The following is a 12,618-nucleotide window of genomic DNA, read 5'->3' as shown; positions in this document are numbered from 1 at the left end:
GCCCAAGCCCAGGTAAGGAGAGAGTGCTTCCCCAAGCTCTAGTTGTATGACTCCTGCTGTTCTTAAACTCTCTGGCAGATTGGCACAGCAGGAGTCTCAGTCATGCTATATACTTGAGGGTTTTGAATTAACACATTGCATTTACCGATATGCTTGCTTGTTGCTTGCTAAAGGAGGGTCCTGGCAGTTAGTGACCATTGGCTGACTTCTTGGCCCTGGGAGCTGAGAAAGCTACTGCCCTACCTACCCCTCTGCCAAGATAGTTCAAACTCCAAAGGCAGATGAGTGGGCCGAATTATGAAAGTATGTTAGCTAGACCCCAAACTAACTACTTGGAAAGCTGAAAGTGGAAGAATTGCAGTTCAGGGCCAGCCCAGACATACACAAGACCCTTTCTCAACCAATAGTGAGGCATGGTGGCATGCACCGTCATCCCACCTATGATGGAAACCCTCAAATAGACAAATCAGTTAAGGCCCATATCTAGACAGGAAGTAAGAAGCCTACCTAAAAAATAATTGGTTTAAAAAAACAACCCAAGATCTAAAGCCAGTTGCATTGGCTCAAGCCTATAATCCTAGCTACTTGGGAAGTACAGATTGAGGGATCGAGGCCAGACCAGGCAAAAGGAAGTTTGCAAGACTCCACCTTAACCAGCGATGAATGTGGTGGCACCTGCTTAGTGTTCCAGCTACTGAGAAAGCACAGTGGCTGTGTGGGGTGCATTTCATCTCCAGGGACATGGGGAAGCACAAATGAAGATCACAGCCCAGTGAGCGTAGGCAAAAGCTGAGACCTTTCTCAAAAATAACCAGTGTTGGGGCTGGGAAGGTGGCTCAGTGGTAGAGTGCTTGCCTAGCATGCATGAAGCCCTGGGTTCAATTCCTCAGTACCACATATACAGAAAAAGCTGGAAGTGGCGCTATGGCTCAAGTGGTAGAGTGCTAGCCTTGAGCAAAAGAAGCTCAAGGACAGTGTTCTGGCCCTGAGTTCAAGCCCGACTGGCAAAATCAAAATAAAAAATAACCAATGTAAAAAAGGGGCTGGAGGCATGAGTCAGGAGAGTGCCAGCCTGACACACTTGAGGCCCTGAGTTCAAACCTTAGTAGTACCAAAAATATCTCCACAAAATTATGAAAGCATCTTTTTGATTTTCCAGATACTAAGTGAAAGTTTCACTATATCTTTATTACTGTTCAACTTGGGTTCATAGGCCGCTACTCAGGATCTCAGTTTAAACTGGCTAAAGCATAAATTTAATAAGGGTAAGTATCATGACTGCTTTCCTGCCATGGTGCCTGGGCACTCTGAGAATGTGTGATCAATATTTATTAACATTCTGCCACCACGTCCTGCACCAGTAACCTGGATGTGGGTCTGTGGAACTGTAGTGTACAGAGTGAACTCATTAATTAGATTTTCTTACTGTGCTCCATGCACTATCCTTGTGCCACGGCGCTTGACTCACCTGGCAGCAGATGTGTCCTTGCTGTCGTTAAGGGTGCTGTCACCAAGTTAAAAATTGGAATGAATCGTTTTTCCTTCGAGAATAAAAAGCACCCTCATGGGATTTGGCCCTCCTCTGAAGCATTTAGTGAGGAACATGAGATTTATGTTAGGTGTGTCTCTAGGCCTTGTGGGATACAGATGACAGCAGAGCACTCAGGCCTGATCACCTTTCTATCTTGAACAGTTGGTTTTCTGTACAGATTTCAAATGTTTCAAATGCCTTGAGCTTGTGGGTGGGGTTAGTTGAGATTTGAGGATGGTTATAGTAACTATTTGAACTTTGTCTTTGATTATTAAATATGTCATCATGGAAATGTAGAAGAAAATAAGGAAAATTTAAAAGAAAAACAAAAATTGGATAATCTTACCCAAAGATAACTCTCCCTATTACATTTTGGTAGCTGTCCTACTTTTTTTTAACACATGTAAAACATTTTAATGAAATTAGGACATATACCCTATAGTTTTGAGCATCTAGTCCTTCTAGCAGTTTTGTATCATAAGTATATTCCTATATTATTTTAAAATTTTAGGGGTGTGTGTGTGTGTGTGTGTGTGTGTGTGTGTGTGTGTGTGTGTGTGTGTGTGTGTGTGTGTGTGTGTGTGTGTGTGTGTGTGTGTGTGTGTGTGTGTGTGTGTGTGTGTGTGTGTGTGTGTGTGTGACTGGGTATTAAACCCAGATTCTCACACTTGCTAAGAAAGTGCCCTACAACTTGAGCTATAAAGCCACCAAGCATCCTTTTTGGTTTTGTCTTTGTTTTTTTCAGGCCTGGGCACTTGAGGGTTTTTATGTTGTTGTTTGTTTTTTTTTTTTTTATCAAGGCTAGTGTTTGACCACTTAAGTGAGCCATTGGTCCACTTCAGGCTTTGTTGGTGGTTGGTTGGAGATAAGGGTCTCACAAACTTTTCTACCCAGGCTGGCTATGAACTGAGATCTTTAGATCTCAGCCTCCTGAATAGGTAGGTAGGATTACAGGTGTGTGTCACCAGCACTTGGTTTTATTTTGTTTTTAAGAAAGAATCCCAATAATTTTCTGTATATATGTCCATCCTAGGGTTTGAACTCAAGGCCTGGATGATGTCCTTGAGCTTTTGTGCTCAAGGCAGTGTTCTAGCACTTGAGCCACAACTTTAACTTTACTTCATCCTTTTGGTAGTTAATTGGAGATGAAAGTCTCATGGACTTCCCTGCCTAGGCTGGCTTTGAACCACAGACCTTAGATTGCAGTAGCTAGGATTTCAGGCATGAGCCACCAGCACCCAGCTCAATAATTTTTGTGGTTTTGTTTGTTTGTTTGTTTTTTGTCAGTTGTGGGGCCTGAACTCTGGGCCTGGGCACTGTTCCTCACCTCTTCAACTCAAGGCTAGCACTCTACCACTTGCTTATGTGGTGCTAAGGAATCGAACCCAGGGCTTCATGCATACGAGGCAAGCACTCTACCACTGAGCCACCTTCCCAGCCCCACTTTTGTTAATTTTTAAGAAATGCTTTTGGTAGTGCTGGGGCTCGAACTCAGAACCTCACATTTCCTTGGCTAGACGTGCTAGATTGGTGTTCTACCATTGGAGCTATGCCTCTAACCCTGTTTTTTTGCTGATTATTTTTGAGACAGAACCTGGTGAGCTTTTAAGTCATTCTGTCAAGTAAAGTTATCATGGTTTATTTGGAGTGTTGCTTATGTGTTCCTGTTTGAAGTCACAGCATTGTCACACTTTGACCCAGCTGTGCCAGTGTGCCCAGGTTCCATATAACTGTTTCCTTCTGTCTTACAGATTGTTTGCTGCATGAAGAGAACTTCTCGGTGAGGTGCCCCAAGCACAAGGTGAGTCACGGGCCCCAGTAGCCTTTGCTTCCAGTGGGGCTGCCTCCTCCTGAGAAACCTAAAGGCCAGGCTTGGAGGACCTTACCCAGGCCTGTCCCACCTACACTCCTGGCACTGAGAGCATGGAGAGGCATTGTGCTGAAGGGATCCTCAAAGAATGGAGCCAAGTACCCTTGTGGTATGAAGGAGCCCGGAGGGTTATGGTATTTTGGAGAGCATTATCAGTTCATTAAAAGAAATTAGAAGATCAAGATCAGTGGAACTACTGATTTCTACTTTAATTTAGTAGACACCCAGTCCACAGGTTGATAATATGGTGAGCTGTGCAGAATTTCCCAGAATAGAGAACAGAGCCATCTTCTTTCTCTCCCAGAGTATGTGCAGCAGAAACACCCTGACAATGCAGGTAGTCTCTCCAAGAACGGGTCTCTTGGTCACCTCTTTTAGGAAGACAAGGAGACCAACATTCTGTTTCTGAGCTGACATTGGTGGCGGGGGGAGGGGGGAGGGATGGGTTAAAGAGCCACAAGGATTGGGATGAAGCTGCAAGCTGTGGCTCCCTGCCTGGCTGAGGTCACACTGACACCTTGTGGTCACTGGAACTCACAGTCTCATTCTCCAGTTAGAGCCAGAAAATACTAGAAAGAACCGTCTGTCCTTAAAAAGCTCCTGAAAGACGCCTATGCTTTTCTTTCCAAATCATTTCCAGAACTAGACCAGGATCTGACAAAATTTTCTTTGCTTTTGTGTATGGTCATATTTTGCCTCAGAAAGCCCGTCTGGGTGTCTCCTGTTTGTCATTCAGTACTGACTCTGCTTTTTCTTTCCTTTTCCATGCACCATTCCCGTCCTCACCTCTTCCCCCACCTTTCCCACACTGTCTGTCTTCTGTCCCTCTGTCCATCTCTTGGTTTTGCTGGCATCAGCCTCCCCTTCCATGCCCTCTCCCCCCCTTGCAGAACAAGAACGCAAAAGGCAGCCTCAGCACAGAGCAGTCGGAGCGGGGGTGAGGGGGGCAGTGCGCGCGTGGGAATGGAGAGGACAGCAAGCACAGGTGAGTTGGGGCTGGCCTGGCTCCCACCACTCCCACCCAGCTCTCAGCAAGTGTCATGGCCTCTGGCCTCCTGCTTGCCCACACCACACCACCAGTGTCGAATCCTGTGAACTGTCGACATCAGGTGGAAAAAATAGCTTTCTGTTATCCAGCTCCCCAGAATAGCTGTGATGAGGCCTATAAAACTGTTCACTATCTTTGCTCCTGAAGGCAGTATGACAGCGTGACAGCCGCTAGGACGATCCTGTGGGTGGGGATCCTCTGGCAGCAGTCCACCCTTTTCTCTGTTCCAGAGAGGGACCAAGTCAGAGGTCTCTCTTTTTTTGGTCAGTGGTGGGGCTTGGGCTCTGTCCCTCAGCTCTTCGGCCCAAGGCTACGACTTGAGCCACAGTGCCACTGGAAGTTTTCTGGTGACTTATTGGAGATAAGAGTTACGTGGACTTCTCCTGCTCAGGCTGGCTTTGAACTGCCATCCTCAGATCCCAGCCTCCTGAGTAGCTAGGATTATAGGCATGAGCCACTGATCCCCGGCTCAGAGGTCTCTTCTTTTTAATTGACTATATTTCTGTAAAACTTAAGAGAGGAGGATTGTTAGTTTTGTTATTTGGAAAAAAGAAAATTCAAGGTTTATTACTTGAAATACACCCCACTCCTTTTCAAAGGGGGAAAAAAATTTCAGAAAGACTTTAAATCTCAAGCAGTTGTGCTGTGCTGTGGTTGCATGTTGGGTGGGAATATGGCAAGGCTGTCCCTGCATGCACCTTTAGAGAACAAAATTACAAGTTTCAGGCTTCTGGAAGCATGATCTCCATTGTCCTGAGCTTGCTGCTGCTCCCCCCCCTCCCCCGCTGCCCTGCTCAGTTACTGTAGGATGAGAAAATTAAGAGTGTAAAGAAGAAGAGAGAAATGGTATAGTGTGTGGTGTTGGCTACTGAAGGCAGCGGAACAGCTATGTTGGGGAGTTCTCTGAGGTGTGTTTCTCTGTAAATGAGGGCCTTCTATGTGGATTAGAAATCTTGAGTCCCCACAGTCACTCACTGCATTCCCTGAGTATTGTGAGACATGCCCTCATTGCTGGTTAGAACTGGGAGGTTTCTGCCTTTCTCCAGAATATTCAACAATAACTTGAGAGAACAGTTGAGTTCATGTCAGAGTTTGGTGAAAAGTGTGTATTCCATAGGCTGTATACATGCTGACTTCACAGAAGGCCCCTTGGCTCCACTGTGGGATGAGTCTGGTGCTTCCTGGGAGGGATGTTGAGTGCTTTGCTAGTGTTTTTCTCTTTACCTCTTGGAGGGAGCAGTGTGGTAGAGGTAAGTGGAAGATATTTTACATGTTTGTGGGTCACAGGAACCAAATGAGAAAACCTATAGACTTTACGTAAGGCATCAAATGGCCTGTGCATTTCCAGAAGCACTGGCTTCCTGCACTGGTGCTGTCCCCTGGGGCAAGATGGTGGTGTGGGTGATTGTTGGAGCACTGCTTGCTTTTACCCTTCTGCATGTTCCAACACAAGGGTATTTCTGTGCATCAGTGCCTCTGGCATGCCCCATGGTCAAGCTCTGTAGGGGCCACCAGGTATAAGTCCAAGTATGTTTTAGTTTTGCCGAGCCTGTGTTTGAGAAAGAGTGTCTTGGCTCGATGGGCAGGTCTCTTGGGGATTTAGGCCATCATTCTTGGGCCTATCAAGAATGGTAAACATCCCCTCTGTCTTCCCCAGCTCCATCACACGGAGAGCGTGTCCTTCTGCAGTGCTCTCATCAGCTATTCCTAACTTCTCAGTCCAGTTTACACCAAGGGCAGTCACTGCCCTTCACACCCAGCATGCACCACAGGATTGTGTAGATGCCCCAGTGGTCCTCAAGAAGCACTCATCTTGAAGTCCTTGCTGGGAGCAGAGTCACCATCACTGGGGACTAGGACAGGCAGGGAAGGGACAGCGGGCATGCACATGTGACCCGTCTCTAGCACTCCACTTTCTCACACAGTGGTGTGCAAAGTGCTCTGTGACAGGGGTAAGGCCACTTACTGTCTCTTTTTCAGTTTTGTTGGTGGTCAAGGTGGATGTTTGTGAGGTTTTTGTTTGGTTGCTTTGTTTCGTTTGGTATGGGGTTTGAATTCACGGCCTGGGTGCTGTCCCTGAGCTCTCTTTTGCTCAAAGCCATCACTCATCACTTTGAGCCACAGCACCACTTCCAGTTTTCTGGTGGTTAATTGGAGATAAGAATCTCATGGACTTTCCTGTCCGGAGGCTTTGAACCATGATCCTCAGATCTCAGCCTCCTGAGTAGAGGATGACAGGTGTGAGATACCAGTGCCCGGCTTCAGTTTGTGTTATAAGAGAGAAATGGTAGTGCCAGCCCTGTGAGGGTGCAGCTAGGCCTCACGAGTACATCGTGCTCACTGCCATACACTCCTGGCGTGAGTTTCCTTCAGCCAGAGCTGAAGAGATCAACATGCCACAGATGGGACCTTGAAGAGCAGTATTTTCTGTAGAGCAGAAAATACTAGTTCCCCATTTCCGAGGATGAAGAAGCTGTGTGATGGGCCTGTGGTTGTGTGTTCTGGCCTTGGTGAAATTGTTCACTCTCTGGCCTCATTGTGGCTAGTAGACGAAGGACCTGGACAGTGGATCCTTGGACTGGGGGTCCTTGTCATGTAAAAAAGGAGAACACAGGCTGACTCTCCATTCTGGGCTCAAGGGGACACCACAGGCTCACACATCCTGCATGGGAGAAGAGGGACAGCATCCTCCCTGCCCCAGTGGCCAGGCAGCATGCAGCCCATCCACAGGACACACCCTCTGGAGTCTTCCTCCAGTGGAGTCCTGAAGCTGCACTCCCAGAGGAGAGCTCCAGTCTGTCCATGTCTCCTGGCTGGTGCCAACTCGAGTTTGTGTCCTATCTGCTGTGACTACCAGCTCCATTTGAAGCCCTTTGTCACAGCAGCAAGCACATCTCCCCCCAGCACCATCCCTTGCTTCAAAGGTTCTTGTCACAGTTGGAATAAAATCCAGATTCTTTGCCTTGCCTTCAAAAACCAGTGGGACTCAGTGACAAAGTGCTCCAACCACTGGCTGCTCTGGTGCCAGGCTTCCTCCCGCTGGGCTTGTGCATGTTCACATCCCTGTGCAAGAAGCACTCTGCCTGCCCAGCTCACACAGTAGGCTCCAGCTCACCTTCTGAGTCTCAACTTCAAGGTCACTTCCTCAGAGACGCCCTCCATTTTCTAGTCCCTGTCTAAATGAAAGTCCTCTCCTCCTGCAGCATTGCTGGACACTCGAGAAGTCAAGGTCCTTTGGAGGCTCATGGTCCAGACCAGAGCAGAGGGCCTGACGAAATAGTCTATAAAGCTCCAAATGCTAGAACTAGCTTTCTTTCCCATTCTCCCTGCTGAAGGGACAGCGGCTTCCCCTCACCCCCAACTGTTGGGCTTTGATCTCAGGGCCTTGTGCTTGCCAGGCACTCACTGTACCACTGAGCCCCCACACCCAGCCCTTTTCTGCTTTATTTTTCTGGTACAGTATTATGTTTTTCCTGGTACCGGCTTTGGACCAAGATCTCCTACCTGTGGTTTCTCATCTGTTTGGGATTATGGGTTTGTATTACCATGCCTGTCAACTTATTTGTTGACATGTTTCACTAACTTTTTGTTCAGCTGGCCTCAAACTGTGATCCTCCCAATCTCTGGCCTCCCAGGTAACTAGTGTGAGGCATTTCAGCCAAGCCAGGGACAGTATGTGTATGTGTGTACGTATGTGTGTGTGTGTGTGTGTGTGTGTGTGTGTGTGTAAAGTGGGGTTTGAATTCACAGCCTTACACACTTGGCTTTTTCACTCAATGCTGACACTCTACTACTTGAGCCACGCTTCACTTAAAGGGACAGCATTTAAGAAGTAACTCTACAGATTTTTTGGGGGGGGGTCCAGTCGTGGGGCCTGAACTCTGGGCCTGGGCACTGTCCCTCAGCTCTTCAGCGCAAGGCTAACACTCTACTACTTGAGCCACAGTACCACTTCCGGCTTTTTTTTTTCTGCTTATGTGGTGCTAAGGAATCAAACTCAGGGCCTCATGCATGTAAGGCAAGCGCTCTTCCACTGAGCCACCTTCCCAGCCCAACTCTACAGATATTACGGGTCCCATCACAATTAGGATCCCACTATGTGTTTGGGTCAGTGTACTCAGTGGAAAGCTCTCTGTTGGGAAAGCTGGACTGTGGAGCCCAAGACAAGATGTGGAGAGTTGCCAATACCTGTGTTACCATACAGCTCTGTGCCGCCAAAGGAGCCAGGTTATCTAGAACCAACTGTCTAAGCAGACAGCCCCATTTTGAGGTTGGGAGCTAGTCTGGAGCTACCCTTCTGAGTAGTAGTATGGGATGGTGGTCCAAGCCTGAGCTGAGCACTGTCCTGCCCTTCCTCTACAAGCATACCTTTAAAAGGGGGCTATGGCATCTGACCTCAGATCACTCCCCCTGCTCATTCCTAGAAGCACCCATTAGCTCTGCCCTTGTGATTTCCCAAGTGCCTGTGGTTCCTGGAAAGGGCATCAGAGAACCCTTTCTCCATGTCCTTTGGCTGAGGCAGAGGAGAATCTCCCTGGGATGGTGGGAGCAGTCCCGTGCAGAGAGGAGGAGTCTGGAGCACATTTACAAGGGAAGCCATGCTGTTGTGGGTTCATGCTGAGATTGACAGGATGGCTCGGTTGCTGGCCCATACGCTCAGGGCCTTGCAATTTAAAGTACTAGGGTTTATTTTTAACTCCAGGGTGTTGGCTCTGGACTGTCATCTCTGCAAAGTGTCTTCCTGCTTATTGGTATTTTCTGTCAAGCAGAAGTCTCCTTTTTGGCAGGGGTGAATATATTATATATGTGCGCTTGTGAATTCTTAGCTCCTGCACATACACAGCCTGCTTAACAGTTTGCACATTAGTAAGCTTTATTGGGGCAGAAGTGGGAGAGTGAGTCTGCCATTTCCTGAGGCTTATTTGTTGGTAGAGGGCACCAGAAAGGATTTAAGGAAGAAGAAAGGAGTGTCATAGGGACACAAGTCATAGTTCTGATTGGCTTCCGGATGGGAAGACCATCATCAATATCCTTCTAGTGTGCTTTTTCTGGACTAACTTCTTGGAAGCTTTGGTGTTTACTGAGACATTTGTACATGAGATGGGTCGTGAAGCATTCTGAGATGGCCTTGGTACACCTGTCTTCTGCGTGGGTCATTGGGCCCAAGTTTGGGCCCATATGTTAAGGTCCATCTACCCCTGCAGAGCCAGGAAGAATGACACCTCCAGCTCTGTGCGGTGCAAAAATCAAGTGGTGGCCTGCCCACCCTGTCAGGCAGGTCTCTGGGAAGAGTGCTTTGATATGGTTATGAGAAGGTTCTTCCACAGATTGTCTGGACACTCTAGGTTCAGTCACAGCTGGGTTGTCTTCGGCCACCTCTGTGAAAACTGCCACCAGTGGCTGAGTCACCATCCCTGAAGTTCAAGGAATTTTCTCCTGCCTTTGTTTCTTCTATGCAGAGAAGGTGACCTGTCAGGAGAGGCCTCAAAGTCTGATTCCACACCTACCTTCTTAGATCACCTCTGTCTTCCACCTTGCTTCAAGTTCAAAGCAAGTCAGCCTCACACCCACAAAGGGGTCTGAGCATGAAGTCCCTGCCAAAGGCCATTTGCCAGCACCACTGAAAAGGGACTGTGGCTGGCGGGACCAGGTACCAGCCCCCACACTCAGTGTCTGCTGCTTGTCTTCCAGGTGAGACTGTGGAGATGAGAAGGTGGTGGACACTCGTAAGGGAATGGAATTGTCCTGCCGTGCAGCCACACCCCACCCTGCCCCGCCCCACCGCGCCTGCCCATGCCAGCACTTCCTTCCTGTGTTCTCACATCACACTCAACTGGTGACACCACAGGAAAGAAAGACACAAGATGTTGGAATGGCTATTTCCATGGACACAATCTCCATAGTGACAATGTGGGGGGAGGGGGGAGGGGTGGACTCATGGGAAAAGGGGGGGGATAAAGGGAGGGATAAAAAATATATATATATAAATCTATTTTTAGTCTGGAAAGACTTTGTTTAAATGAAAGGTGCGCTATCCCTTTTGATTCTATTTTAAAATTATCTAGTTAAAGGACTCCAAATTTGTTCCCATGACAGTGAAATTTAAATGTGAATTGAACTGAACAAGCTCTCATCTCATAAAGGATGGGGTGTGGCTTTGATCTTTAGCCTGTCTCACACCAAGTCAGAGAACACTAGACCCAGGACTAAAAGAGCAGACAGACCACAACTGGGCCTTCATCTTGTCACAAGGGAAGGTTCTGGGGGGAGGGAAAGGGGGGTTTCAAGAGTGGAGGAATGATGTTTAAACACAAAAGTAATTTTTTTTCTTTGCCAGAAACACTACTTATTTATTCTTTTTTAAAGTTTTATCTTTTTGGGGGGTAAAATTGGCAGATGCCCAAGGTCGTGGCTGAGCCCTGGGTAACTGTGGCTGGTGAGATCCCTGAGAGCCCCCGTCTGGGGCCCTCTGTCCTTGGTACATTCCAGGCAGCTGCACCCAGGCTCATGGGGACCCAAGGAGGCCTAGGCAGTCCTGCCCGAGAGTAGGCAGGGGCTGGGAACGAATGTGTGTGCGAACCAGGTGGGTGGGTTAAGCTGACCAGAAAACACCCACTTAGCTGTTATTTTCTTTTTGCTTTCATTTTTATAATGGGAAAGGGGGGCTGTTAAGTGTCAGCTCCATGCTATGTGATTATGTTGTTTTGTTTTGTTTTGTAAATTGTATAATTTTTAAATATCTAAGTTTTAAAAAAATGAAAAAAGTACAAAAAAATCTTGTTAAGGCCTTAAGAAGGGGTTAGTGCATCTTTCAGGGGTCACTCTGCCGTGGGGATAAAATAGCTGTTTCACAAACAGTTTTATTTAAAAAAACAAAAAACAAAAAAATCAAAAAATAATAAACTTCATTTTAACCTTGTTTCCTCTATTATTTACTATTAAGTGGATGTGTCTCTTCCTTTTCTCACATCAGCCGCCATTAGGGTTCCTCAGCTGCTCCCAAGGAGAACCAGCAGCCCTAGTCCCCTCCACCCCAGCCTCAGAGAAGGCCAACAGATCTCGGCTGCCCATGCAGACACTGGGATTTATCCAAATATGAGGACATATTTTTGAATCGACATGATTTTAAAGATTATAAAAGTATAATGCAATGTTAATGGACTTTTGGGGAGAACAAATATCAGAGAAATGTGAGGTGGAAATAAGCTCTTGTGTGCTCATCAATTTGGGTTGCAGAAATGGCAGATTAATTTCAGCCTAATGGCTACATCAAGCCGTGCAGTCCATTTCTCATTTCTTTGCCAGGATGGGAGCGTGGGTGGGTGTGCTGCGCCAGCCGTGGGACTATGTACAGGCAGCTACGGCAAGACCTGCATAGAAATGATTCTTGAGCAGGTTGACTTCCATTCTAGTCTTGACTTGGATTAACACAGGTAGAATGAAATTAATCGATTTCAGATGTCAAGGACTAAATCACAAAACTTGAAAAATATGTATCTTGAAAAATTTTCCTGCTGGCTGATGTTTGGCACTTTGCCTTTAACTCTTTTGTTCCTTTGAAGTTGCTGATGGTGCCTCAAGGTGTAGCACTCATTATTTCTGGCGTTATTTCTGGTGCCTTTAAGTTAGCTTCAGAAATGACCTTGAGCTGAGACATGACCCTGTTTACCACTTGCCTAGAGTCCAGCTGTAACCTCTGGCACCCCAACTTGTGAAGCCCAGCATATGTTGTAAAAGATCATGTATGTATATAGGTATGCGTATGTGTGCGTATGTACATGCACATGTGCATACATGTACATGCCCACATACGTATGCGTGCATGTGTACTAGTTCTGAACTTGAGCTCAAGGCTGGAAACTATCCTTTAGCTTTTTTTTTTTTTTTTTTTTGCCCAAGGCTGGCACTGTACCACTTAAGCCACATCCCCATTTCTGGCTTTTTGGTGGTTAATTAGAGATAAGGGTCTCACCGACTTTCCTGTCTGGGTTAGCTCTGAACCACAGTCATCATATCTCAACCTCCTGAGTAGCTAGGATTACAGGCTGGAGCCACCAGCAGTTTCAGGTCCACAGCAGTATACTGAGCAGAAGATATTCCCACATGCCCACTCCCCACACAGGTACAATCTCTCGCACTGATGAACCTATATCACGCCGCGTGGGCAAC

At 47.1% G+C, this 12,618-nt stretch overlaps 1 protein-coding gene across 5 annotated transcripts in view; it reads left to right on the top strand.

Annotated features, from left to right (window-relative positions):
* Tcf20 (transcription factor 20) overlaps positions 1 to 11,384 on the top strand; it is a 187,681-nt gene extending 176,297 nt beyond the window's left edge. For 3 of the 5 annotated variants that reach the window (XM_069999693.1, XM_069999691.1, XM_069999694.1), the window contains exons 4-6: positions 3,283 to 3,332; positions 4,259 to 4,386; positions 10,141 to 10,368. In XM_069999693.1, the coding sequence (XP_069855794.1) occupies positions 3,283 to 3,332; positions 4,259 to 4,342 (134 nt within the window). In that variant the 3' untranslated portion in view covers positions 4,343 to 4,386; positions 10,141 to 10,368. Of the gene's footprint in view, positions 1 to 3,282; positions 3,333 to 4,258; positions 4,387 to 10,140 lie in introns of all 5 variants that reach the window. The other 2 variants (XM_069999695.1, XM_069999696.1) reach the window with 2 other exon arrangements.
* Positions 11,385 to 12,618: the final 1,234 nt, after the last annotated feature.

Source organism: Dipodomys merriami, unplaced genomic scaffold, assembly GCF_024711535.1.
Source record: "Dipodomys merriami isolate MVZ:Mamm:240054 unplaced genomic scaffold, mDipMer1.0.p SCAF_55, whole genome shotgun sequence".
NCBI classification, from domain to species: domain Eukaryota; kingdom Metazoa; phylum Chordata; class Mammalia; order Rodentia; family Heteromyidae; genus Dipodomys; species Dipodomys merriami.
This window is presented reverse-complemented; position numbering and strand designations above follow the sequence as displayed.